This window comes from Telmatherina bonti (genome assembly GCF_933228915.1).
Source record: "Telmatherina bonti genome assembly, chromosome: 3".
In the NCBI taxonomy this organism is placed as follows: Eukaryota; Metazoa; Chordata; class Actinopteri; order Atheriniformes; family Telmatherinidae; genus Telmatherina; species Telmatherina bonti.
Window position 1 is genome coordinate 16,883,805 of NC_136621.1, and position 25,610 is coordinate 16,909,414.

The window sequence follows — 25,610 nt, forward strand, 5'->3', positions numbered from 1 at the left end:
TTCTAATATTTTAGCTCCTCTTTTGTAGACTTTGTGTTTTTTGTCAGACGGTGAAAGTGTTTCAGTGACGGTAGGTTTCTGATTCCTCTGAATCTTCACATCTTTAACATGAAGTTTAGATTTCAGATGCAAAAGATCTGAGCTCCTGGTAACTTCTTTTGAAGTTTTAGTATCAAATTCTGATAAAGTTATGGTGAAGTAGTGGGAAGCCACACTGAACAAGGGAGTTTTTACATTTAAAAAGAAGCTTAAAGGTTAAAATAAAACAAAATCTGTTTCACTATGATGTCAAATTAAAGCCAGGGTCTTAAAATTAGATCAGATTAGCCAAGTAATTCAAAATTATGGCAGAAAAGATTTATTCATGCACAAAACATGCGTTCACATTAAAAAACGATTATAAACTAAACTGTTTTACCTGGTGGATTATATTTTCAGGTTTATATTTAATTAACAGTTTTAATGTAGAGATTTTCAAAATTTATAAATGATTAAATTCACTCAGGTACTAAATTTAACATTCAACTTATTTCACCTTTATCCAACCATGAAGATTCTCATTGAGATGAACCTTTTCATGAATGCATAAATATAAAACAGTGGCACATTAAAAAAAAAAAATAAAAAAAATAATTTTTTGTACATACAGTGTGTTACTTCTACAGACATTTACAATGATGGTTTTTTTTGTTTGTTTGTTTTTTTTTTAGTGTTATTGTATCACTTTCATGGTTATCAAAGAGTTAATTACACTTTACTTGAATGTTTTTATTCAGTATTGATCAAATATTTAATACACTGCTCAAAAAATAAAGGAAACACGAAAGTAACACGTTGTAGATCTGAATGAATGATACATTTGTATTAAATAATTTGTTCTTTCTATAGTTTAATGTGCTGACAACAAAGTGACACAAAAATTATCAATGAAAATCAAATGTATCAACCCATGGAGGTCTGGATTTGGAGTTATACTCAAAATGAAAGTGGAAAAACACACAACAGGCTGATCCAACTTTGATGTAATGTCTTTTAAACAAGTCAAAATGAGGCTCAGTAGTGTGTGTGTGACCTCCGCGTGCCTGTATGACCTCCTTACAATGCCTGGGCATGCTCCTGATGAGGCAGTTGATGTTCACCTGAGGGATCTCCTCCCAGACCTGGACTACAGTATCCACCAACTCCTGGACAGTCTGTGGTGTAACTTGGCGTTGGTGGATGGAGCGAGACATGATGTCCCAGATGTGCTCAATTAGATTCAGGTCTGTGGAATGGGCGGGCCAGTCCATAACATCAATGCCTTCGTGTTGCAGGAACTACTGACACACTCCAGCCACATGAGCATTGTCTTGCATGGCAGTCAGGCTACCTCTGGCGAACACATGGAGGACTGTGCGGCCCTCCAAAGAAATGCCACCCCATACCATTACTGACCCACTGCCAAACCACTCATGCTGGAGGATGTTGCAGGCAGCAGAACGTTCTCCACGGCGTCTCCAGATTCTGTCACATCTGTCATATGTGTTCAGTGTGAACCTGCTTTCATCTGTGAAGAGCACAGATACCATGAGGGTGGTATGAGGGTCCGACATCCACAGATAGGGGTTGTGCTTCCAGTCCAACACCGTGCAGGACGTTTGCCGTTTGCCAGAGAACACCAAGATTGGCAAATTCACCACCGGCGCCCTGTGCTCTTCACAGATGAAAGCAGATTCACACTGAGCACATGTGACAGACGTGACAGAGTCTGGAGACGCCGTGGAGAACGTTCTGCTGCCATTGCAACATCTTCCAGTATGACCAGTTTGGCAGTGGGTCAGTAATGGTATGGGGTGGCATTTCTTTGGAGCGCCGCACAGCCCTCCATATGCTCGCCAGAGGTAGCCTGACTGCCATTAGGTACCGAGATGAGATCCTCAGACCCTTGTGGGACCATATGCTGGTGCAGTTGGCCCTGGGTTCCTCCTAATGCAAGACAATGCTAGACCTCATGTGGCTGGAGTGTGTCAGCAGTTCCTGCAACATGAAGGCATTGATGTTATGGACTGGCCCGCCCGTTCCCCAGAACTGAATCCAATTGAGCACATCTGGGACATTATGTCTCGCTCCATCCACCAACGTAAAGTTGCACAGACTGTCCAGGAGTTGGCGGATGCTTTAGTCCAGGTATGGGAAGAGATCCCTCAGGAGAAAATCCGCCACCTCATCAAGAGCATGCCCAGGCGTTGTAGGGAGGTCATACAGGCACGCGGAGGCCACACACACACTACTGAGCATTATTTTGACTTGTTTAAAGGACGTTACATCAAAGTTGGATCAACCTGTAGTGTGTTTTTCCACTCATTTCCACTCCAAATCCAGACCTCCATGGGTTGATACATTTGATTTTCATTGATAATTTTTGAGTGGTTTTGTTTTCAGCACATTCAGCTATGGAAAGAACAGAGTATTGAAGTATGTATGTATATATATGTATAAGAGCCTGGGCTGGCAGACATTAGGCCTACAGGATCTCTTCCACTGGCAGAAAGACCCCAAGAAAAAACAAGCTCTCATAACAAAACTTCATCTCTCTGTCCCTTTGGTGCTTGTTGTAGATATCTTTGGGTGTTTAACAGCTATATGAGCGTGTTTGTATTTTAGCCTCACTTTAAAACCTGAGATTAGAATCTTTGGCTCTATAATACATCTTTATCATAGCAACACTCTTCTTTTGTTGTGTCCTACAGAAAGAGCCTCTTAAATCTTACAAGCTTGCTGTTTTTGTTCTAATTATGTGAGGTTGTAAATATTAAGTTGTAAGTGTTTTTTGTGCTGAAAGGTAACTCATTTCATGAATTATCCATTTTTATGCCATACTTGTTTGCAAATAACAGCAAACTGCAGAATTTACAAACGTAAACACAGGAGAAAAGCTTTAAAAGGTGTGGCAAATCCTCCACATCAACTGGAAAATCCTGTGATAATGCTATATGACTACCTTGCAAAAGCCACAAAACTTGCAAGTCAAGAAAGTAATAATATGGGCCCCCTTTTATGCTCTACTTAAAATACACATACAAATTGAGCCTTTTTTCTGTTTGCTGCATCGTTTATGTGTATTTTGGTCAGTTTTCAGACACATATCCAAGCAAATAAAACAGACCAGAAACCGTGGAGCAGTATGACTGACGTATGACCAAAACAAAAACTATGTATTTAATGTATTTTTGTGGAGGTTTTTTGTGTTTGCTGTGAGACACATTGAGTACTTTTTTTTGTAGAAAATGACGTTCAGAGAATGAACATCATTTCGTTTGGCGCTATGCATGTCATTGCTTGAAACTAACATCAGAACATGGAGGTGAACTTTGAATTCCCTATTGGTAGATGTGTTGTCTAACAACCATGCTAACGTAAAGGATGCATTGGCAGTGACATTTGACAGGTTATAATATACAGATACATATTGATGTAGACCAAAGCTAAAGCTTCATAAATACTTCATACAACCTCACTTTAAACCCCCTAAAATATCCCTCCAGGTTTTAACCAGTTCCTTACCATTATCATTTGCACAATTAGCTAGCCATCTACAAATATGTAAAAAATAAATTTCCCTGGAAAATTAATTCATTTTTATATGAGGGATTTATGATGATTGAATCATTCCTAATAAGGTTAGTAATTACGATGGAAAACATTTTTAATCCCATTAAATTTCAGTTAATCATTCAGAACTGAAAGTTATTTGTTACAATGTCTGAGGCCAGTAAATGTTTTCTCATATGCAGATTGGAATAGTGCCTAGTTTAATCTGGGGTTGTATTGAATAGGACTAAAATTGAGTTCCTTCTTGCAGAATGTTTCAAAGACCCTGTCGGGACTTAGAAAACTTGGTAGTTTGGGGCTGATCTTGGGGCTGATCTACTTGCATACTCTCATGATCCATACCAGCTCAGATCTGCTGAAAAACCATCACAAACCATAAAACTGACGACTTTTTTTTTTTTCTTGCAGGTTTGAGGGAGCTGAAGTGTCACAATGAGACAAGCAGGAACCTTTTCGCTGTTCTCCAGTTCTGATCTGCTTATGTCATTTACCATCATCTCAACACAGTTTATGCAATCAGCTGCAGGAGGTTCAACTCTGGATCTTCAGTCCAACAACACTGTCAGTAACCACACCAAATGTGGCGGCAGTACCAAATGCATTGAGGGCGTTATCCTGCCAATGTGGAAGCCAGTCAACCCTGCCTTTACCGACCGCCTGGCCAGAGCCACAATTTATTTTGTGGGTCTGGCCTACATGTTCCTGGGAGTCTCCATCATCGCAGATCGTTTTATGGCTTCCATTGAGGTTATCACTTCACAGGAAAGACGGATCACCATCAAGAAACCAAATGGTGAGAAGATTATCACAACGGTTCGCATCTGGAATGAGACAGTGTCCAACCTGACCTTGATGGCACTGGGATCATCAGCCCCAGAGATCCTCCTGTCTGTTGTGGAGGTATGTGGTCACAACTTTGATGCAGGTGAATTGGGTCCCAACACCATCGTAGGAAGTGCCGCCTTCAACATGTTTGTCATCATTGGTCTTTGTGTGTCTGTCATCCCTGATGGAGAGATCAGGAGGGTAAAACACCTGCGGGTATTCTTTGTCACCGCTGCTTGGAGTGTCTTTGCATACACCTGGCTTTACCTGATCCTGGCCGTATTTTCTCCAGGGGTTGTTGAGATATGGGAAGGGCTTCTCACACTCTTCTTCTTTCCCTTTTGTGTTGGATTTGCTTACGTGGCTGACCGTAGACTTCTTTTCTATAAATACATGTATAAAAGGTACCGAGCTGGAAAGCGGAAAGGAATGATTATCGAAACTGAGGGAGAGCCAGAACTTCCCTCAAAGGTTGACATTGAAATGGATGGTAAAATGCTAAACTCTCATGGAGAAGAGTTCATGGATGGCGAGGTAGGGTTTGAGATAAAAGAGCTGGATGAGGAGGAAGCCCGCAGAGAGGTTGCTCGGATACTGAAAGAGCTGAAACAGAAATATCCAGAAAAGGACACAGAGCAGTTGATGGAACTTGCAAATTACCAAGTTTTAACCCAGCAACAGAAGAGTCGTGCGTTTTACCGCTGTCAGGCAACCAGGATCATGACCGGAGCAGGAAACATCCTGAAGAAGCACGCTGCTGACCAGGCCAAGAGAGCCATCCAGCATGACATCTGCTCTGAGATGTCACTAAATAACTTTTCCTCTAAGGTGTTCTTCGACCCTGGGACCTACCAGTGTTTGGAGAACTGTGGCAGCGTGGCGCTCAATGTGGTCCGTAAAGGTGGAGACATAACAAGCACCGTCGCTGTGGATTATCGGACAGAAGACGGTACGGCAAATGCTGGTTCAGACTACCAGTTCACTGAGGGAACAATTGTGTTCAAACCAGACGAGACCGAAAAGGAAATCCGCATTAATATTATTGATGACGATATCTTTGAGGAAGATGAACATTTCTTGGTTCACCTCACCAATGTGAGGGTTGTGTCAGAGGACTCTAATGGCCACAACACTAACCATGTGGAGGCTCTGGCAGGATTAGGGTTGCCCTGCACAGCGACCATAACCATCTTCGATGATGACCATGCTGGAATCTTCACATTTGAGGAGCCAGTGATGACCATAAGCGAGAGCATTGGGATGATGGAAGTGAAGGTCATTCGCACCTCAGGAGCTCGTGGTGTTGTGGTGGTCCCATACAAAACCATAGAGGGGACAGCTAAAGGGGGTGGAGAGGACTTCGAGGACACCTATGGAGTCCTGGAGTTTGAAAATGATGAAATCTTGTAAGTACAAATCTTCACAACAAACATCCATTGTTTTGTGATTAATCTTATCAGTGGAATGCCGATATTTAAAATTTGATTTGAAGCCAGTATTCGTCAATACCAATTTTTTGCTAATAATTTTGTGCATATCTTATTGTTTTATTGTTTTTGTTTAGTTTGAACAGATTAAAGGTTAAGATAATTGTGATTTTGATTATGTATGATTTTCTTTTGATTCAGGTTGTTAAATCTGCACCATTAGACAACAAAGAACTAAAAAATCAATTTAAACCTTATGTTTTTGTTGCATTTAGTATTTTCATGTTGTGTTTTACATTTTGATAATCAGAACAAATAAGTAAAACAGGATTTATAATGAGCCATTATTTATTTATTCATTTATTCATTGAAAGAGGGAAGTGATGGAAGATCAAAAAAAGAGGTGAGGGTAAAGGCTTAAAAATAAAGGATGAAGTAAAAATACCCACTAAGCACGAAAAAACAATTTTCTCTATCCTCATGTGTCTGAAAATTTCTATTGAAGTACAGAGGTATGCTCTCAGTACTTAATTGTATCTTTAGGGGTACAAAAGATTGTAACTGGTCTAGGACCCTTAAAGGTACTACTGTTGTACCCTAACAGCACAGTTCATCCCTTATAAAGACCAATACTCCTCTGCAGGCTATCTGGACTTTATAAAGTCCAAACTGCACTGCTAAGGGTACAACTGCAGCATCTTTGAGGGTACCTTAGCAGTGTTAATCCTCTATACACCTAAATGTACTATGAGGTACGTATTTGCTGCAAGTGATGAGGATACAGATCATTAAATGAGTCTAGGAGTCTTTTAGACATATTTAGACTGAAAAGTGCTCAGTGCAGAAGAAGAGGAGAGATAGAGGGAGAAAGATTAATTTAAGGATAAGATTAAAGGATAGTATCTAAAAATGACCAAAAAAAAAGTCTGAGGAAGAAATTCTTCCATGATGTTGAAGGTTTGGAGGAATCTCCTCTTACCTTTGTTTGAGGAAGATTTTCCTCCATGTCCAGCGTGGAGGAAATTCTTTCTGAAAGGTCTTTGGGGATCATTCCTCCATTTTCATCAGGTTTGCAGATTCTGAATTCTTTTCTCTAATCCCTCCTCAGAGCGGTTTTTCCTTTGATGTCTCTCTTCTGTAGACCTATTCAGAGTAGATATTTTTTCGACTGCGATGGACTGGCGAGCTGTCCAGGGTGTACCCTGCCTTTCGCCCAAAGCCAGCTGGGATAGGCTCCAGCTTCCCCACGACCCTGAATTGGATTAAGCGGTTCAGAAAATGAATGAATGAATGAATGAATATTTTTTCTAGAAGCTCTGACTTTTCCTTCTGCCATTGCTTCTCCTGCTTTTCCAGTTTTCTTCTGAATGAAGCTTCACTGTCCTCCTGCTCAACCAGGTGCTTGTGCGTCTCCCAGTGATCTTTCTGCTTCTTATATTTGATCACAGCAGCATTTATCTAAGATGTTTCCTCCACTTGCTGAGCCAAGCAGGCTTCAGCCTTTGAGGACTTTGCCCTTTCAGCAGTTAAAGCTGATTCTCTGATGGAGATGTCTGCATGTAGCTTTTCTTCCTAAGTTCAGCATACAGGATGGTGGTCTTCTTTTTGGACACAGATTGCTGAGATTTCATTTGTCTTTTGAGGTGCTCAGCCTCAGCCATGAGAGCCATTTGCTCATCAGTGGTGTAACGTTTACCTCTAAGCTGGATAGAAACTTGGCGGAGTTCGATCTTGGCTTGGTCCGTTTCACGTTTCAGCTCAGATAATGAAGTCTTAGCAAATTCTCTCTTTTCTGTTTCTGCTCACGGAATTCTGCTTGTTTTGCACCTGCTTCAAAACCAATGACTGCATGATCTTATATTTGTGAACTTGGTCTTGTAGTCCTTTTAGCTGATTCAGCAAATAATTCTGTTGTCTCTAAAGTGCTGAAATCTTCAAACCATTGGAGGTTTTTCATTCTATGATTGGTTTGGTGAAATCCTGTACGGACTGCTCTGGAGGGATGGTAGCAAGCTTGTCAGATCCAGCTACTTGTTCTGAAAGAGTTGCTCCAGGTTGGGGTACCTGGTCTGCAACAGGTGTTTGGACAACATTCTCCACACTGAAAGACATGCCAGAGTTCCATTCACTTTCCTTTTGGAGATTTGGTGGAGTTTCTCCAAAGTATTGTAAGCAATTCAGCTCACTGAAAAGTTGAATATACTTTGATTCAAGGTGAACATTCCAGCCATGCTCCAGAGATGTAGGTCTCCTGAACTTATCAGGTTGTCCACTGTGGTCTTGGACTTTTCTAAAGGTCTCCATTGTCAAAATAAATGATAGAACTTCAATGTTTCCTCTTTCCAAAAACTGGAAGTAGGATGCGAACTGAGATGCGATGATTTTGGTTCAAACAGTTCAGGTGAAGCCTCCCAAATGGCCATTTTAACACAATTTGGTCATTTGGGCATATATATTTAATGACTAATTTAGATAATCAGACTATGATGTTCTCAAAGGGTCATGCTTTATACATGACTTGATGGTCTTTGGAACTTAATTATTTTTGGATGAAACTAGTCCCTGTACAGTCAGAGGCTTATTCTCACAGAGCTAAAAGATCTGGATATTTATAAAGCCCATACAGCCATGAAATTTCAAATAGCTTTATGTATTAAATTGTGTTTTTATTCCTATAAAGCAGTGAGAGATATGCATATTGTGCTGGATCACATGACCAATTGATCATGTGACATATAACATGATTGATCAGCTGTTTCTGTTTCTAGAAATTAAACATGTCCAAGAGTGGACCTTTTCCCACTGTGGTTACACATGAATTAATCTGTCTGGTATGTTATAAACCAAACAGTGCAGGAAACTGTGTGAATGTAAACTGATGCTGGGCCTTTGTGAGAAACCTTAACACAGTGGTGTCAAACATGTGGCCTGGGAACTAAACCTGCCTGCTAGAGGGTCCAAACTGGTCCATATGATGAATTTGATAAATGTAATTTTTAAATCAAAGAAACTGTAATGAAAGTGATTATAATCCCGAATGTGTCCAGGTGGGGTTTTGTGTTTTCTGTTGACATGTAAAACAATTCCAAGACAAGGCAAGTTTATTTGTATATCATATTTATACAACAGGGAGATTAAACTGTGCAGACTTGGACTTTTGAATAAAAATGAGTCAAAGCAGCTGAGAACAGGTGGGTCTTTAACCTGGATTTAAATCAATTGGGTGTTTCATCTGATCTGAGGCTTTCTGGGAGTTTGTTCCAGACATCTAGAGCATAGAAGCTGAATGCAGCTTCTCCATTTCTGGTTCTAAAGTCTATCCTCTGAGGGACAGGCAACCAATGTAAAGACTTCAGAGCTGGACTGATGTGATCATATTCTTGGTCTCAGTAAGAAATCAAGCAGAGAATTGATTTTTTTTTTTTTTTTTGGGTAGAAGACAGAATTACATCATTCATTAAATGTAAACATTTTGATACTGTACTTTTACTTCTTTATTACTATAACATTATTTTTAGGTTATTGCTACTGGTATTTTTTCACTGCTCCAGTCAGCTCCAGACCAGACCAGATTATTCTGAATGTCGAACCTGAACTGGAATGAGTTCAGGTTCGACCTGCTCAATAACTATCATGAAGCCAGTCAACAAAAATCTAATCAGGGCATGACATTCTTGGTATCATTAGAAAAGAAAAACACAATTATGTCTTTTTGGCCACACCTTTGTCTCGTGACTTTCGACAGACCACTTTTTTTTTTATTATCAAAACTGGAAATAAACTCCAGATATTTTCTTTCTGGTCTTCATGTTTCTGTTGTTGTTGTTATATAAGTTTTTCTGAATTAAATTTAAGGGAAATTCTGATCAGTCTGATTATGGTGACCTTAAAGCAAGTTTATCTTTCTATTTATATCGTAATAAAAGCAGCTCCACCCCCATTCTGTCATGTGACTGATTAATTCAGGTTTACATTCTTCGTATGGTTGCTGCAGGCAGACTCTTTCCATGTCTGCGAGCAGCTGGAATGAAATGACAAGACTTTCATTTCCAGACCACAAACAAGAAGAGGAAAATCCATTTCCATTATGAAACGGAAAAACTGTCACTCTCAGTCAGTGTTACTGTTTATGATTGAGGACAGAGACGGTGATGGTGGTGCTGGTGGTCCTCAGCTCTCTTTACTGAATGAATACTTGTACATTACAGATTTTGTAAAATCTACAGAAGATTTCTCCTAAAACTTCAGTTTTCCAAAGTAAATCCTCAAAAATACCAAATATACATGGATGATCTGATTGCCTAAATCAGAATTTGTTGATAGAAAACCTGTGTACGTGTGAGTGTTAGAGGTGGACTTGGCTCATGTTTACTTTCAACATCAACTCTTTCATCATGTAGCTCTGGTTTCAAACATGAACCAAAAATCCTGAACAGAAGATCAATAAAACACTTTAGAACATTTAATTTCAGCAGCGTTCTCACTGGTTTTATATTTATCCAACTAAAGAGATTCACATGCAAACCTCTGATCTAGTTTCCCGTCAGCTTAATGTTCAATTTGTGGTCTGACTGATTTTGCAGAGGATGTGCACAAGTCTTTAGATGGTGCTAAGGCTTCATCATCATGACTGGCTGCACATGTGAAGGTTTTTGAGGAATGGTCTTCATTGGAGCCAATGAGTCGAGTTCTGAGATAAATGGGTTTTTTTTGGGAATCTCTCAAATTTAGTTCTTTAAAGTGAGTTCATTGCTTTCATCATGCAGTTAATCCAACACGGAGGTCCAGTTTGTGTCCAGACTATCCTTTAACAGCTTGTTCTGTACAAGACGAGGCATCTGTTGGTATTATAATACAGTGACAGTGTTATTCAGCTGACTCTCACTAATAAAAATTTAGACTAAGCTGTTTATGGCATTTTGAGTAGCATCTCTTTGAATTTTCACAACACATTGAAATCTGTGGCTTTTGACTTGCTTTCTGTTTCAATACAGCCAAAAAAACTTAAACATCTGTTTCATTTAAGAGTCCACTTTAATTTTTCATGTATTCAGTTCCAGTGATAAAACAAAACAAAACAAAGGAATTATGTTTGGTTCAAAGAATGGATACATTTTTTTCCGTTTTTTTTTTAAGGTTTTGACAGCATGTTCTACCGCTTGGTAGAGCAGATTTTTCATTGACTAAAATGAATTTTATCAAACATTTATGATGGACTGGCAACCTGTCCAGGGTGTACCCTGCCTCTGCTACTTACTTGGATAGGTTCAAGCTCCTTGTGACTCTGAATAGTACTAAGCGGTTTAAAAAAGGAATGAATGAATATATAAAAAATACACATGCCTGAACTATCTTGGTTTAAGTATGTAATCTCAAAAAAAGTATTTTTTACATAATTTCTAGCTGAGATTTTCACAGTTTCACAAACCCAAAAAAAAACTGTGATTCTTCTGTTAAAAATGCATAAAATAGGCAGGCAGATGGAGTAGAAACATCAAGGGGATCCAGCAGCTTTTTAGATTCTCTGCCATTTAAATCTGATATAAAGTTTGACAAACAGTGGTGCTTAAGGTCTTGTACTCCATAACTGCATTGAAATGGCTGCTAAATGCAAATAACTAAAGGATGTTTTGACCTGATTGATGATGGAGGCAGTTGTTCCCCCCGCCAACACCATCGTCAGAGAATCCAGCTCCATCCCCACATGTTGCTGGACTTGTGGATCAGGTTGTTCCCTTTGTTTGCATCTGCAACCCTCACCCTGCTGCCCCAGCGTGCAACAGCATAGAGAATAACACTGGCCATTACAGACTCATTAAACATCCTAAACAGTGTTTGACAGACGCTAAACAACCTTAGGCGCCTCAAAAACATAGAGATGGCTCCGGCGCTTCTTGTAAAGTGCAATAATATTCTTAACCCAGTCCAGTTTATGGTCAATATGCACTCCAAGGTGCTTGTAGTCCTTTGCCATTTCCACATCGACACCCGTTTTTTAAACAGGTGTGGCTGGTTCCTTGGCACTCCTATAAGGGATCGCAACTGGCTGCTACTCCACTTCACAACCTCCGTTGATACATCCAACTATACAGCAGTTATCAGTGAACTTCAGAAAGCAGATCTCTGTGCAGTAGTTGAAATTAGTTATGTAGAAGGTTAAAAGAAAGGGGAAGAGGACAGTCCCTTGTGGTGCTCCAGTGTTACTGACCACCTTGTCCAACACACAGTGGTGCAGGCGTACACACTGTAATATACCAGTCAGGTTATCAACAATCCTGAGCGGAAGACCAAAACTGATAAAAACTCTTAGAAGGTGAATTTTGTCTATATTATATCCAATATTGTACAGCAAACTCTTTGCATCATTCAGGGAAGCAACTATTACATTTATTTATTTTCCTAACCGCTTAGTCCAATCAAGGGTATCTGGAGCGTATACCAGCAATCATTGGGCAGGAGACGGTACACCCTAGACTGGTTGACAAGCATTCACACTCACTCCTAGGGAGGATTTAGAGCGGGGGTCTCCAACTCCGGTCCTTGTGAGCTACCATCCTGCAGGTTTTAGTGCTTCCCTGGTACAATACACTTGATTCCAACGAAAAGGTTCTTTTTCTGCATCTGCTTGTTAATGAGTAATTCATTTGGGTCAGATGTGTCACAGCAGGGAAACACTAAAACCTGCAGGATGGTAGCTCACAGGGACCGGAGTTGGAGACCCATATTTTAAACTATCCAGTTGGTGAAAAGGGGCAGTACAGGGTTGCAGTGGTTAGCACTGTGGCTTCACAGCAACATGATCACTGGTTTGAGTCTCAGGTGGGTTTGCAGGTTCTTGGTTAATTAGTCTCTCTAAATTCTCAAGAGAGGCTGTGAGGTTGTTTGTCTCTGTGATGGGCTGGCAACATTCCCAGGGTGTATCTTGCCTTTTGCCTGCTTTCCCATGACCTTGAATTGAACAAAGCGCTAGAGAAAATGGATGGATGATTGGTGGAAAGTTTCACATGAAGTGGCATGATCTTAATTTCCAGTTCACAACAGACTTCTCTTCGTAACACGGTGATAGTGATTCTTTTTTATTGTAAAAAGGTGATAAATAATGCTGTTATCATGGATCACTCTGTGTGGATCTTTAGAGTCTTTGAATTAACATTACATTTTGTGGCTGGATTGTAAACCTCGTGGATTATAAATGCCTGGAGACAACATTAGAATTAAGCATCTTTAAAAAAACTATTAGATGTTCAAGGATAGTTTTTTTTTATTTCTAGAAAGTTAGTAATAATGTATAGTAATAATTCTCACAGTGAGGCAGGGAGGTTTGGGATCCTGTCTATTCCCAACCATTCCAGGCTCATGGAGTAAAGAGGCCATAATCTGCCATGAGGATGTTTGCATCCAAGCAGAGCTGCTCTGTGTGACTGGAGCTTCACTCTGCTGCTGTTTATATTGACCAGTGAGCTTGAGTCGGAACAGATTCCAGTGTTTATTCATACTTTAGTAGCTGATGTCGAACTGAGTTTAATTATCATCAAACCATCAGCAGTTTACTCACCATCCATCCCAACTAATTTCGACGTTTTAGTTTCCCTCTGACAGTCTATTGAGTTTCCATAATGGAATGATGGTTTTCTGGCAAAACCCTCCATTTAATATCCATCTGTTGTGCCTGGACATTAATCCGGGTGGACTGTACAAAAGTCCTTTTTCATTCAGTCCTCATTTCTTTACAGGACAGCAGGGTTTTTATTTTAATCTTGAAATACAGGTGATCCCATTGAGACGTCTTAAACTCAAGAGGAGCCTTTCTCAGATCAGTAAATCAATTTCAGCTCAGATTAGACTTGCACAAAATGTCTTTGACAATCCCCATTACAATGTATATGTGTGTTAGAATCACACTGCAGGTCTTGCCATGTAGGAGGCGAATGAACTCGACATGTTCTCATCACTTTTAATGTACCTAGGTTACTGGTTTATTGCCAATGGCAGTAAGTTAACTTAATGGCAAAATCTAATTAAGTTGATAGATAAATAAAAGATTGAAAACATAACAGTAACTCTCAAATAAAGACAAAACCATACTTGTAACAATCACAAAAAGGGGTGTATCAGTGCAGCTTAATTGTCAACAAGATGGCAGGAGTGCAGCATAACTCAAAGTGCTCTCAAGTCATGTGTTGAATATTGCATTTTTTTCACAACACAATATATATTGCAATGTTATAAAAACATGCAAAGTGTTTTTTAGTACCATGCAGCCCTAGCCCAGATAAAACCAATTCTGTTGCTGAAGTAAGGAAGTTTGGAAATTTAACATGTCATTAAACATGTCACAAACTCACAAATCCCAAACCTGTCAAAGTGATCTGAATGATGCATAGTTCCAGTAACAACTGGATGAAACAAGGCCATATCTCCAGAAAGCCACCCACCAGGGAAATGACTTGTGTGTGTGTATACGTGTCTGTGTGTATGTGTCTGTGTTTGTGTGTGTGTGTGTGTGTGTGTGTGTGTGTGTGTGTGTGTGTGAGTGCAATATGCAATACTCACTATGCAGATGAAATTCGTAAATTCAACATTTTCCTAATTTACCGGCTGTCATTATGTCTAACCTCTTCCAACTTTTCAATTTCTGATATAAAAAAAACATCCCATTTTCTTTGATAAAGTGCAGCAGATAAAGATTAACATTCCTCTGGAACTGGTCCAGAACCAGGACTAGACTGCAAATGATCCTGTGAAAGGGAGAGATTTCCGCCTCTGTAAATACCTGCAGGAGAAGCTGCAGGTAAACATCATGCTTTCCATGTTTTCCTCTGTGGCTTGTTATATTGTGAACACAGAAAAACCAGGTAATGCTTTAGAAAACGGATACATCCACGTTATGTGTGTCAGCCTGCGCTCTGACTGGGACAGAAGAGTAAATCCTGGTAGGAGCAGCTGTTTGCTAGCAGAGTTTCAAATGTTGGTGCTGACAGTCCAAACTGAGTATGGGCAGATAAACAGCCTGCTGCTTGCTTCCATATTAGGCCAGCCTGCATCCAGCAGCTCAGCATCCTGCTCTCCATCCAGCTTCAGCCCATAAAGCCGACAGATGACTGCAGCCTGTTTCAGTCAGAGAAGACAGGGGAGGTGACCGGCAGCCACGTCTGAAGTTGTAAAAGAGCAGATATAAAACGCAGACTTACTGTTTGGCTGTTGCTCCCACAGCTCCACTAATCATGGCACCGTTTTGTTTTTTATTTTACTTTAAAACAGCTCTGTGCTCTCCCAGCAGCGACTCTGAAGCTTTTCAGCTTCTGTATTTTTAGACTGAAGCAGCCCAAACTCTAAAATGACTCAGTCAGTTAACTGGAGCCGCTTTCACAACCTTAAAGCTTGTCCCAGACTACAATCCATGTTGTCAGAGGCAAGTCTCTGGGGGCCCATGCACAGAGGGTTCCTCCAACAAACATTCATCATTCTTTTATCATAATATTGTATACTTAAAAGAATATTATATTAATATAATCTTGAATGTGTTAATGTTACTATATTAAATTCTTCAACTATATTTTTGTAATGTTCTTTGCCAGCTTTTATGTCTTCTGCTGACTTCTATTTCATTATTTACTATTTTGCTTTCACTAAACAGGAGCAATACAATGTAATGTAGCTCCGTTACAGAAGATTGCACTATGTGCTGAAGCCAGATTACATTTACAGCTAACACAGCACATGAATAATAGATGAAGCTTTCAGAAGTGTAAAGCTGGATGTTTTTAAGAAAAATGTTCACAAACTTTTATAAACTACATTTATAGTGAAATAAATATTGTATACAAATATAAAATATGTTAAACATTCAAAGGGGTAGATAATCATGCTCAGACATTTTTTTAACTCTAGGTGAAGTGGTTCCTTGTCCTAATGGTAGTCTATACATTTTTTAATAATGAACAATAAGAAATATAGTTTGACCAATCAAAATGTTCGGACCGAATTGAAGTTGTTCATTACTAATATTTTGTGAGCTTCTTCTCCCGGCTCCCCTCCTCCCCCTCCCGCAGTGCATACCTGATCGCCACACCCTACATATAAATAGCGCGTTAGGATGAAAATGAACAAAGTAATGAAGAAGAAACTCGTAAAGCAAACATGACTGAGAAAAATCAGGAAGGATTTCCCTGACCCGGCTCGGTTTATTTGCCTCCTTCTGTTAAACAGCCAAGAAAGAGAAAATCACTGGTGGAAAAAGCTGCGAATAAAAAAGCTTTGGAGGCTGAGCAAAACCAAAGCTTTGGAGGCTGAGCAAAACCAGAGGGTGTGGAGCCAAGACAGGGTGCTACTTTCACATCTTGCTCCCCAACATTACCTACTTGATTCTGAGTTTGAACTTCAGCAAGTTGTCTTCATCATGTCTACATAATGCTGTCATGTGATTGGCTGGTTAGCTTAACAGGTGGAGCTGACAAAGTTGACAGTGAGGTTTGTGGAACCTGATATCCTGCATCATCGTTCGTTACCTCCACCAAGAAGGTCATGTTTTTACCGGCGTTTATCTGTTTGTTTGTCTGTTTGTTTGTGTTCAACATAATTCAACAAGTTACGGTCAGATTTTCATGAAATTTTCAGGAATTGTTGGAAATGTGAAAAGGAAGATTTTATTAAATTTTCATGGTGATCCAGGTCACCATTTAGATCCAGGAAGTTTTTAGAAGTGTGGCCCTTGCTGGAGGTTTGCGCTCTCCGAGGGTTTTTAGTTTAATAGTTTGATTGTGTTCAGCTCACAGAAGTGAAAGTTAGTTCCTGTTTAAAACTAAATATTACTTTCAGAATAAATTATATCTCCACTAAAAATAAAACCAGTTAAACATGAAATAAAACCTGCTGCTTTTTTCATGTCTAACTTAATTTTAGACATTTTAATCCTTGTGGAAGAAAACCCATCAGACTCGTGGATTTTATCCACAAAAAAAGAAACAGAAACAACATTATTTAGACTGGATATGAGAACCCTGCAGGAAGGACCCAAAGTATCCATCTGTTGACATCAAATAAACATGAAAATGGATGAAGGCGATTTTCCATGCAGCACTAGATCTGTCCATTCAGGCCTGCAAACGCCTGCAGCATAGCAACTCTTCTAACAGCTGAAGGCAAAGCAAGGAAACAGTCTGGGTCAGAGTTCTGATTATCATCTGTGAGTTGTTTCAACTTAAACCTGAAACTGATCCAACCAAGTCAAGTCAGCTTCCAGCATCCAAAGAAAAAGAAAGAATGAAACTATACATGTATAAATAAATTGATTATCAATGGCTGCAAATATCTGATTAGTCGCCGGCTGCCTGTTAAAATCAAAAGCCTAAATCCTGGATCATCTATTTCAGTTCAGTTCAAAAGACTTTAAACTTAGGAGAAACTTAGACCAGCCTTTTATATTTCAGTACATTTGCTCGGAAAGTCCACTCATTTGGGGTATTATGAATGCACAAACTTGTTGTTGAAGTAAACTTGGCCACCTACAAGCGCATGTCGATCTGCTTCAAGCGAACCAAATACAGGAAGTGGACTCCAAAACAAAGTCATTGTGGGTTCAGTGCACAGAGTGGATATCAAAACTAAAACATTGGCAGGTCTCAGACTCCTCAACAGCTCTGGACAGTAGAAATGGTCTGCAGTCAAACATGAAAGAATTCAGGGTAAGTTTTGATTGAAATATGATGAAACAAGACCGCTAGGATCCGATGCAGCTCCATATTTTGCTGGTGAAGTTGTTCTGAGTTAACTAATAGATGAAGACATTTTCATCTTGTTGTGTCTCGTTTTCTCCTTCTTCAGTGTTTCTTGGAGTGGCGCCACTTCTAACATAGAGTGCAACACATTATTTAAAAGGTCTGATTCGTTTGAGAAGTGCAGCTTGAACGCAATCTCAGTCCAGAAAATGATTACACCCCCAAACTGAACCTGGACCCCAGTCAGACAAAGTCCAGCAGTCCAACCTTGTGTGAATGCACAGCAGAGAGTTTCAAGATGATGACAATGATGACGATGAGGAAAATTATATTGTAACAATGAGAACAATGTTTATTACAATGACAATGGATAAGTCTTGGGTTGCCATGTTCTGTATAAATGAACCTGCCATCCCATCACCTGCACGTTTCTTCACCTTCCTCACGCCTCAGCTCTTTTCTTCCTGCTACATCTTTCTCTGCTTCTTTCTGTTTCAGTAAAACCATTTGCATCAATATAATCGATGATGAAGAGTACGAGAAAAACAAGAACTTCTTCCTGGAAATCGGCGAGCCTCAGTTGCTGGAGATGAGTGAGCGGAAAGGTGGGGGTGTCACATTTCTGTGCCCTTACTCCGCCTACATGAGAGCTAACCTTTGACCTTTTGTTAACCCACTCACCTCAGCGCCTTGCAGGGAAAACTTGTCTGACACCCGTCTGAATGAGCTGCACATTAATCTGAAATCCTTTATGTTTTCATTCAGATAAAGTCTGAATGCTTTTAGGTGAATCAGTTTCTGAATGGTTTCCATGACAATACTTAACACTCTCATCCCCGCAGGTAGATGAGGTGAGGTCACCTCCTCCTCCTCACCATCCTGGAGTCCTGTCAGGTTGCATCTGCTGACATCTACCAGTCTGAGTGTTTGTGAACTAACGCATAACCTCCCCACCCCTCCCCACCACAGGAAGACCATAGCCATTAGAATAATTGACCACGAGGAGTATGATAAGAAGGCCAGCTTCTACATAGAGCTGCAGGAGCCTTACTGGAACAGGAGATGGACAGGTGTGATCTTTACCTGTCTGATGACCTCTGACCTCTTCTTTACGTCCATTTTCTGCTGCTGTTTCTCTGCTACTTTCTGTCCGAGCAGGCCTTCTATTGGTCAGAATTGTGAGACAGTGTTTTTTTTTTTGTTGAAGCTGCTCTGCTCAGTTTGGATTTGGTCTACATTAACTGGTATCGGGTCTGGTTGGATTTCTTTCTAAACTTCCAGAAAAACAGATGCAGGGATTTAATACCTAAATAAGGCAGAAACCGCATTTTATGACTCTAAGCAGCTTAAAAGTGAATGTGCATATCAATGGAACCATCCATCCATCTTCTGCATCATTCATTTGAGATATTATAGTCCATTACAGGAGAATGTATAGATGTGTGGACCAACAGATAGATGGATGGATGGATAGATAGATAGATAGATAGATAGATAGGACGGGTTAGTGGGGTTAGAGGACACTAAGGAGAAATGGGACATGTTCCGAAAGTTTAGTTATGGAGATTGGACTGACATGAATTCTTCTGCCTTTGACTGGTTCAGATAGGCTGGCTGAACCAGGTTTACTGCAGGTGTACTCAGTATTGATGATTTTACTGGGCAGTTCCCAGTTTAGATCACTTTCTGGCAGGTTGAGACATATTTTTGATGTTTTGGTAGATGTTGAACCTGTTTTGTTGAAACAGATTTAAACTGGAGAACAGGTTGTAATTGCTGGACTTGTGGATCTGCTCAGATTTCAGAAGTAATGAGAGTCTTAGATATGTGTTAACTGGTCAGACTGCTGTTGGAGAGTAATGATGAAACATGTTCATGAGACATGTTGGAAAACAGAGTTTGGGTTCTGTTGAGACGTGACAACATCAGAGGACCACTTGGACTGTTTTATTAAACCTTTATATATTTGTTTTTTTTAACTTTTTTATTTGAGGCTAATTAAATGACTCACTCTGGACATTAACATTAAGCTGGTAAACATTCAGACATTTTGGACAATGTGTAAAAAAACATTGTGAATGTGTAAAATATCCAGGATGAGGACAGTCTGTATGATGAGGACCAGTTTGTATTGGTTTGAGCTGTACCAGTATGAAATAGAAGACATCCTGAGATGCTGTGATGATCTGAGTTCATCTTTCCGCATCTTGATTCCACCTGTTTCTCTCTTTTCTGTTTCTTATCTTCAGCTGTATTGCTTCAGGAAGCTGGTAAGCTGCTTTCATTCTTGTATCCTTCATCCTCTTCAGCCCTTCGTTTTGTCTGTGGCAATCTGAAAATATAATGTATTCTGTACTTTAAATCGCAAACTCTGACTTTGTGTTTTGTGTCTTACAGGAGGATTCGTGAAGACAGGTAGGCTAAATGCTTTAAAATGATTTATTATGGCAAGAGTTGCTGCAGGATATACATTAATTTATTTATTTTTCTTCTGTGACCTTTTAATAGACAAACAGCTGTGTGGTAAGACACTTCCCAGCAGTGAAAATGTTTGCTTTGAAAGTGTCTTAACATGTCAATCAGCAGTGTGTTTGATTGTAGTGATGCAGCACTTTAATGTCACGGTATGAACTCTTATTTGGCACTTATTTTTCACTCTGGAGGCACAAAGAATCCTACAAGGGTAAAAATGAACTAAAAACACTTTGGTTCTCTGGATGGAATCAAACATTGTTTTTTCAGCTTCTCTTCGTAAAGTCTCACTCAGTCCAACTTAACCCCACTCAGATGTTTTTTTTTTTTGGTGGATAGCTTTATCACATTATAATATTACGCATGCAGGTTTGACTGGTAACTCTTATTTGACTTTAGGACATGCTGATATAATGTTCATCTGCCTTGTGATGGACTAAAGACCAGTCCAGTGCCACCACACAACCAGCAAGTGTCATCGCTGTGACAATATTTTGTTGGAGGCTGTCACTGCTGAGGTCAGATACTGATAAAACCAGCAATATCCCTCTGCTGACCAGTATGGTGCTTCTTTTAGGGACCTTGGCATGCAAGTTCCCAGCTTAGACAAAGTGGTGTCTAGTCAAAGGAGGTTTAGTCCAGTTGCTACTGGAGGCAGTTAGCTAGCCTAAAAAGGCTGACAGCCAGCATGCTAATGGGTAGCCTGTGCTTGCCAGTGAACCCCATATAGAAATTTTCATGTGAAATCCATATAGGGTACGGGATTACTTGTTGAACCTATTTGGTTGTGTATGATAATGTTAAATTTCAAATAACATTGCCATAGAAATGATCATGAACTGGTTATTTTAGTTTGTTTTTTGTTGGGTTTTCCTTTGCCTTTTGGCTATCTCTTCTTGATAGTGTCTCTGGATCTCATTTTCAGTTTTTATTTTGTAGTTCATTCCCTTTGTGTAATATATTCTGTTTTACTTCCTGTCCATTAAGACACTACTGCTTGTTACCTGCCCTCAGTATGTTTACTCCTTGGTTTCAGTTACTCTTCGCCAGATCACCCATCATGTTCCTGTGCTGTCCCTGTTTCTGTTTTCCAGCCTTGTTTGCTGAAGTTGTCTGAATTAAACCTGTATTCCTGTTTTCCTTTTACCCACCTGCCTCTTGTGTCCCTGCAAGCATCACACACCACACCTCATGACACAAATGTTCCAAAACCACATATTCCCCTTGTGCAAAATATGTTCCACATGTGATCATGGGGGCTTTAGAAATTTAAATCAATTTTGTTTGTAATTGCCTTGGAAATATTCCAAAGCTATTCTTTCTTTCTTTCATTCTTGCTTGCTTGATTTGATTTGATTTGATTTGATTTGATTTGATTTGATTTGATTTGATTTGATTTGATTTGATTTGATTTGATTTGATTTGATTTGATTTGATTTGATTCGATTTATTTCAGACAGGTCAAAATAATTGTACAGATCATATGTATGCATACATGCATACATATACAAACACAAATATATACTGTACATACTTACATACATACATACACATACAAACATATTCATGCACATACTTACATGGATATACCTACATACACTGTCGTAAGACCTTTTTCCATGTACAAAACATATTTTGCATGTGATTATATGTGTTTCACATGATACTGGGTTTTACATGTTATTATTTGGAAAATATTCCAAGAGCACATTTCACATGTGCAGAATATTGGTTTCACATTTTCTTGCACACAGGTATCTCAAATGTTTCCCAGATGGTTACATGTGAAGTGAGGCCTTTTTTTTTTTAGCAGTGATAATAAGTAGGTATGTGCAGCCTCAGTCCAATGTTGTGTTGTCGTAGCTGAAGCACAGGATTATTCACTGGGATGATAAATAATCTTTTTTTTTTTTTTTCATTTCTCATGGCTGGAATCAGTTTGATCATCATCAGATCAGTAGGGGTCTTCATGGGGAGCATAACCTCCACCAGGAACCTGAGACTGGTCTCAGGAGGTCAGGAGTTGATAGGGGTCCGGTTTCTACCGGCATGCATTCACATTGCACACCAATAGCTCCTCTCTACACTCACTGTTTCCACCATTCAGATTTATTAGGACTCACGACTAATACAATGGAAGACATGTCTCACTGAGCATGCTGTGTTTCACAACCCAAGGCTGTTTTCAGCTATGTCTGGGTTTTTTCACCTCAGCTTTGGCTTCTTCAGAGTCTCATAAGAATTTCTTTGGCATGCTTCATGATGATATTGCATCGTCTGCATGATGCCACTTCTGTCGTTACATCATCCAAACAAACTTTGCTTCTAGATACGTCCAGTCCTGAGTTGTGGAGTGCTGTTTAAGGATCTTCTTTGGTTCAGGTTCTGCTTGACAACTAGAATATTCTGGTTTCAGTAGAAATCTATCTTTGTTCACTTGCAGGGAGAGACATCTACAGAAAAGTCCAGGGTCGAGACCGGTCAACCCACTCTACCATCATCAGCATCACAGGTTTGTACTTCCTCTCTTTCCATCCATCCATCCATCCATTCAACTTTTCTTCTCTCTGCTTCAGATGGATTGTGTGAGGAGTCATTGACAAAGAAGGAGGAAGAGGAGAGGCGGATTGCTGAGCTGGGCAGACCGACTCTGGGTGAACAGAAGCTGCTGGAGGTCATCATCGAGGAGTCGTACGAGTTCAAGGTGGAAACTCTTCGTGTTTGACAGTAGTTAAGATAAAGCATGAAAGATAAAACACCAACCGAGTTAATGGAGGTTTAAATTAAAGAAAAAACAGTTGTTTGCTTTAAATGATGTGTCTAATAAACATGAGGATGCAGGCAGTTAGCTTCTAGACCTGTTGGCTATGCCATCTACCTTCATGTATATCTGCAATAAACAGTGAATCACTGACTCTGAGGAAAAGCAACAATTTAGCAACACTTATCCTGCATCCAGCTTCATTTATACACTCACCAACCACTTTATTAGGTTCACCATCTTAATTTAGAGCTGAAATGAAGACTCAGTGTTTTTTTATCTTCTGTTGTCCAGTTTTGATGAATCTGTGTGAATTGTAGCCTCATTTTTCTGTTCTTTGCTGACAGAAATGACACATACATATATATATATATATATATATATATATATATATATATATATATATATATATATATATATATATATATATATATATATATATATATTCATTTGAAATGTTTTAAACATGCTGTGTAAATAAACTTAAATATTTCCTGACTGTGTGTCAGAGCACAGTGGATAAACTGATAAAGAAGACCAACCTGGCTCTGGTGATCGGGACCAACAGCTGGAGGGAACAGTTTGTGGAGGCCATCACTGTTAGCGCTGGTATGTATCAAACCAAAGGGTGTCAGGCATTAAAACAGTCTTTATTTCTACTGTCCACAACCAACCTGTTCCATACTCAGAATTTACTTTGGTCCTTCTCTTTCTCAGGAGATGATGACGATGATGACTGTGGAGAGGAAAAACTTCCCTCCTGTTTCGATTATGTCATGCACTTCCTCACTGTATTCTGGAAGCTCTTGTTTGCCTTTGTTCCTCCCACTGAGTACTGGAATGGCTGGGCCTGCTTCTGTGTCTCCATCTTTGTCATTGGCATGCTGACGGCGGTGATCGGAGACCTGGCATCGCATTTCGGCTGCACCGTGGGGCTCAAGGACTCCGTTACTGCTGTGGTATTCGTCGCTTTGGGTACTTCAGTACCAGGTTGGACACAAACTTATCAAACTTTCCACAACTGATTCAGCAGAAGTGTGTTGAAAAAGGAATTTGAAATAGATTGTTTATACTCAACAAGAAAAAGTACTGGCACATCAAAACTCTGACAACTCCACCACTTCCCCCATGCACTATTACTTATCTCATCAGCAGTTTCTTTTATCACTACATAACTCATTCATTCACTCACTTTCTTATCCACTTGGTCCAATTAAGGATCGCGAGGAAGCTGGAGTCTATCCCAGCAATCATTTGAGGACTGACAGGGTACACCATGGATAGGTCACCAGTCCATAACAGGGCCTAGTGTGTAGCTCTGGAGCAAGTGATTTATAACTTACCCTTTAGGTGATCTACAAAAGTTTTCCAGGCATGTTCATCCTTTCCAAGATGTTTAAATCCAGCAGCAAAATGTGGTGTTTATTCAAACATTATTTGGTATGATAAATCTGGTAAATCCTGGATGACACTTTTAGTTACGCATTTTGCCATAAAAAAAAAAAAATCACTACGAAGAGACCTCAATTTTGAACTGGACATGATGATTAAGTCACTTCCTGTCAAACTCTCCACTGGTCAGATAGCCTCAATTGATGATAATGTCCAATCAGAAGCAATCAAATATCAACAAGTGAGCAGAAAGATCTATATGAGTCTGAACATAACAAAAATAATTGTCCTCAATGGCTGTAATAAAGCCAAGAGATCTTTTTGATGCAAGGTGATACCAAATACCAGCTGAGCTGGACTTGGTTTTGTGCGAATAGTTGGTAAATAGCAGCATAACCAACTATAAATGATGGAAAAGTGGAAATATGTAAATAGTTTCTATTGTTGACTTGTTTTGATGCCTATATTTTCTCCAAAAAGCCAAGACTTAAAAGAATGACGCAGATGAGAAAAGGCTTGGTCACCATTGATCTCTGTATTATTTTTACAAAGTGCTGGTAGTAAAAATTCAGTTTTGTTGTTCTTGTTGGCCTTCATGGTGGTATTTATATTGATGCATTTATTTCACATAAAAATTATGTCTAAATGTTGACTGGGATTAAAAGCAAAGTTATAATAAAATAACCAGACGGACCAAAATATACAAAACAGTAAAATAAAGGGATTTAAGGAAAAGTAAAACACACGTTAAGTAATGTTCCTGATGCGCGATTCAGTTGCAGGACAGAAAGATGAGAAATTACCGCTCACTTTAATCTGTTGGATTTCTGTAAACCTGGGAACTGATGTCCTCATGTGATGATGAATAATTGATAAGATTGATCTCCAACTTTCCGTTCTCTTTGCTGTCTCTCTGTCAGATACTTTCGCCAGTAAAGTGGCAGCCATCCAAGATCAATATGCAGATGCCTCAATCGGCAACGTGACAGGAAGTAACGCTGTCAATGTCTTCCTGGGAATCGGCGTGGCCTGGTCCATTGCTGCCATCTACCACTACTCGCAAGGGAAGGAGTTCAGAGTGGACCCAGGGACGCTGGCCTTCTCCGTCACACTCTTCACCATCTTTGCCTTCATCTGTATCGCAGTATTGATCTACCGCCGTCGGCCCATGATCGGCGGGGAGCTTGGTGGTCCCCGTCTCCCCAAGATCCTCACATCCTGCCTGTTCTTCAGTTTGTGGTTGATGTACATTGTCTTCTCCTCACTGGAAGCCTACTGCCACATAAAGGGCTTCTAGGAGTCCCAAGAGCTTCTACCGAACCGGTTTGGGTTCCTATAGTGTTTTATTTGTGTCAGGTTTGGTTCTGACAGGTTACTAGTTCACAGGTCTCTGTGATTCAGTGTTTAGATACCATGTGATGGATC

At 39.8% G+C, this 25,610-nt stretch overlaps 1 protein-coding gene across 6 annotated transcripts; it reads left to right on the plus strand.

Moving 5' to 3' along the window:
* Positions 1–4,023: 4,023 nt before the first annotated feature.
* LOC306774362 (sodium/calcium exchanger 1-like) lies at positions 4,024–25,482 on the plus strand (the record flags this gene model as incomplete). 6 transcript variants are annotated; one of them, XM_079264380.1, is made up of 8 exons in its annotated part: positions 4,147–5,822; positions 18,530–18,630; positions 19,958–19,975; positions 22,476–22,544; positions 22,609–22,736; positions 23,303–23,402; positions 23,511–23,783; positions 25,106–25,482. In XM_079264380.1, 8 exons carry the CDS (start codon positions 4,213–4,215, stop codon positions 25,480–25,482), a joined length of 2,676 nt encoding a protein of 891 aa, XP_079120506.1. The 6 variants fall into 6 exon arrangements, with proteins under 6 accessions (XP_079120502.1, XP_079120503.1, XP_079120504.1 ...); XM_079264376.1 differs by lacking the exons at positions 18,530–18,630; positions 19,958–19,975 and adding an exon at positions 18,059–18,171 and having other exon boundaries at positions 4,024–5,822; positions 22,449–22,544; XM_079264377.1 differs by lacking the exons at positions 18,530–18,630; positions 19,958–19,975 and adding an exon at positions 18,059–18,171 and having other exon boundaries at positions 4,024–5,822; positions 22,452–22,544.
* Between the last annotated feature and the right edge of the window lie 128 nt (positions 25,483–25,610).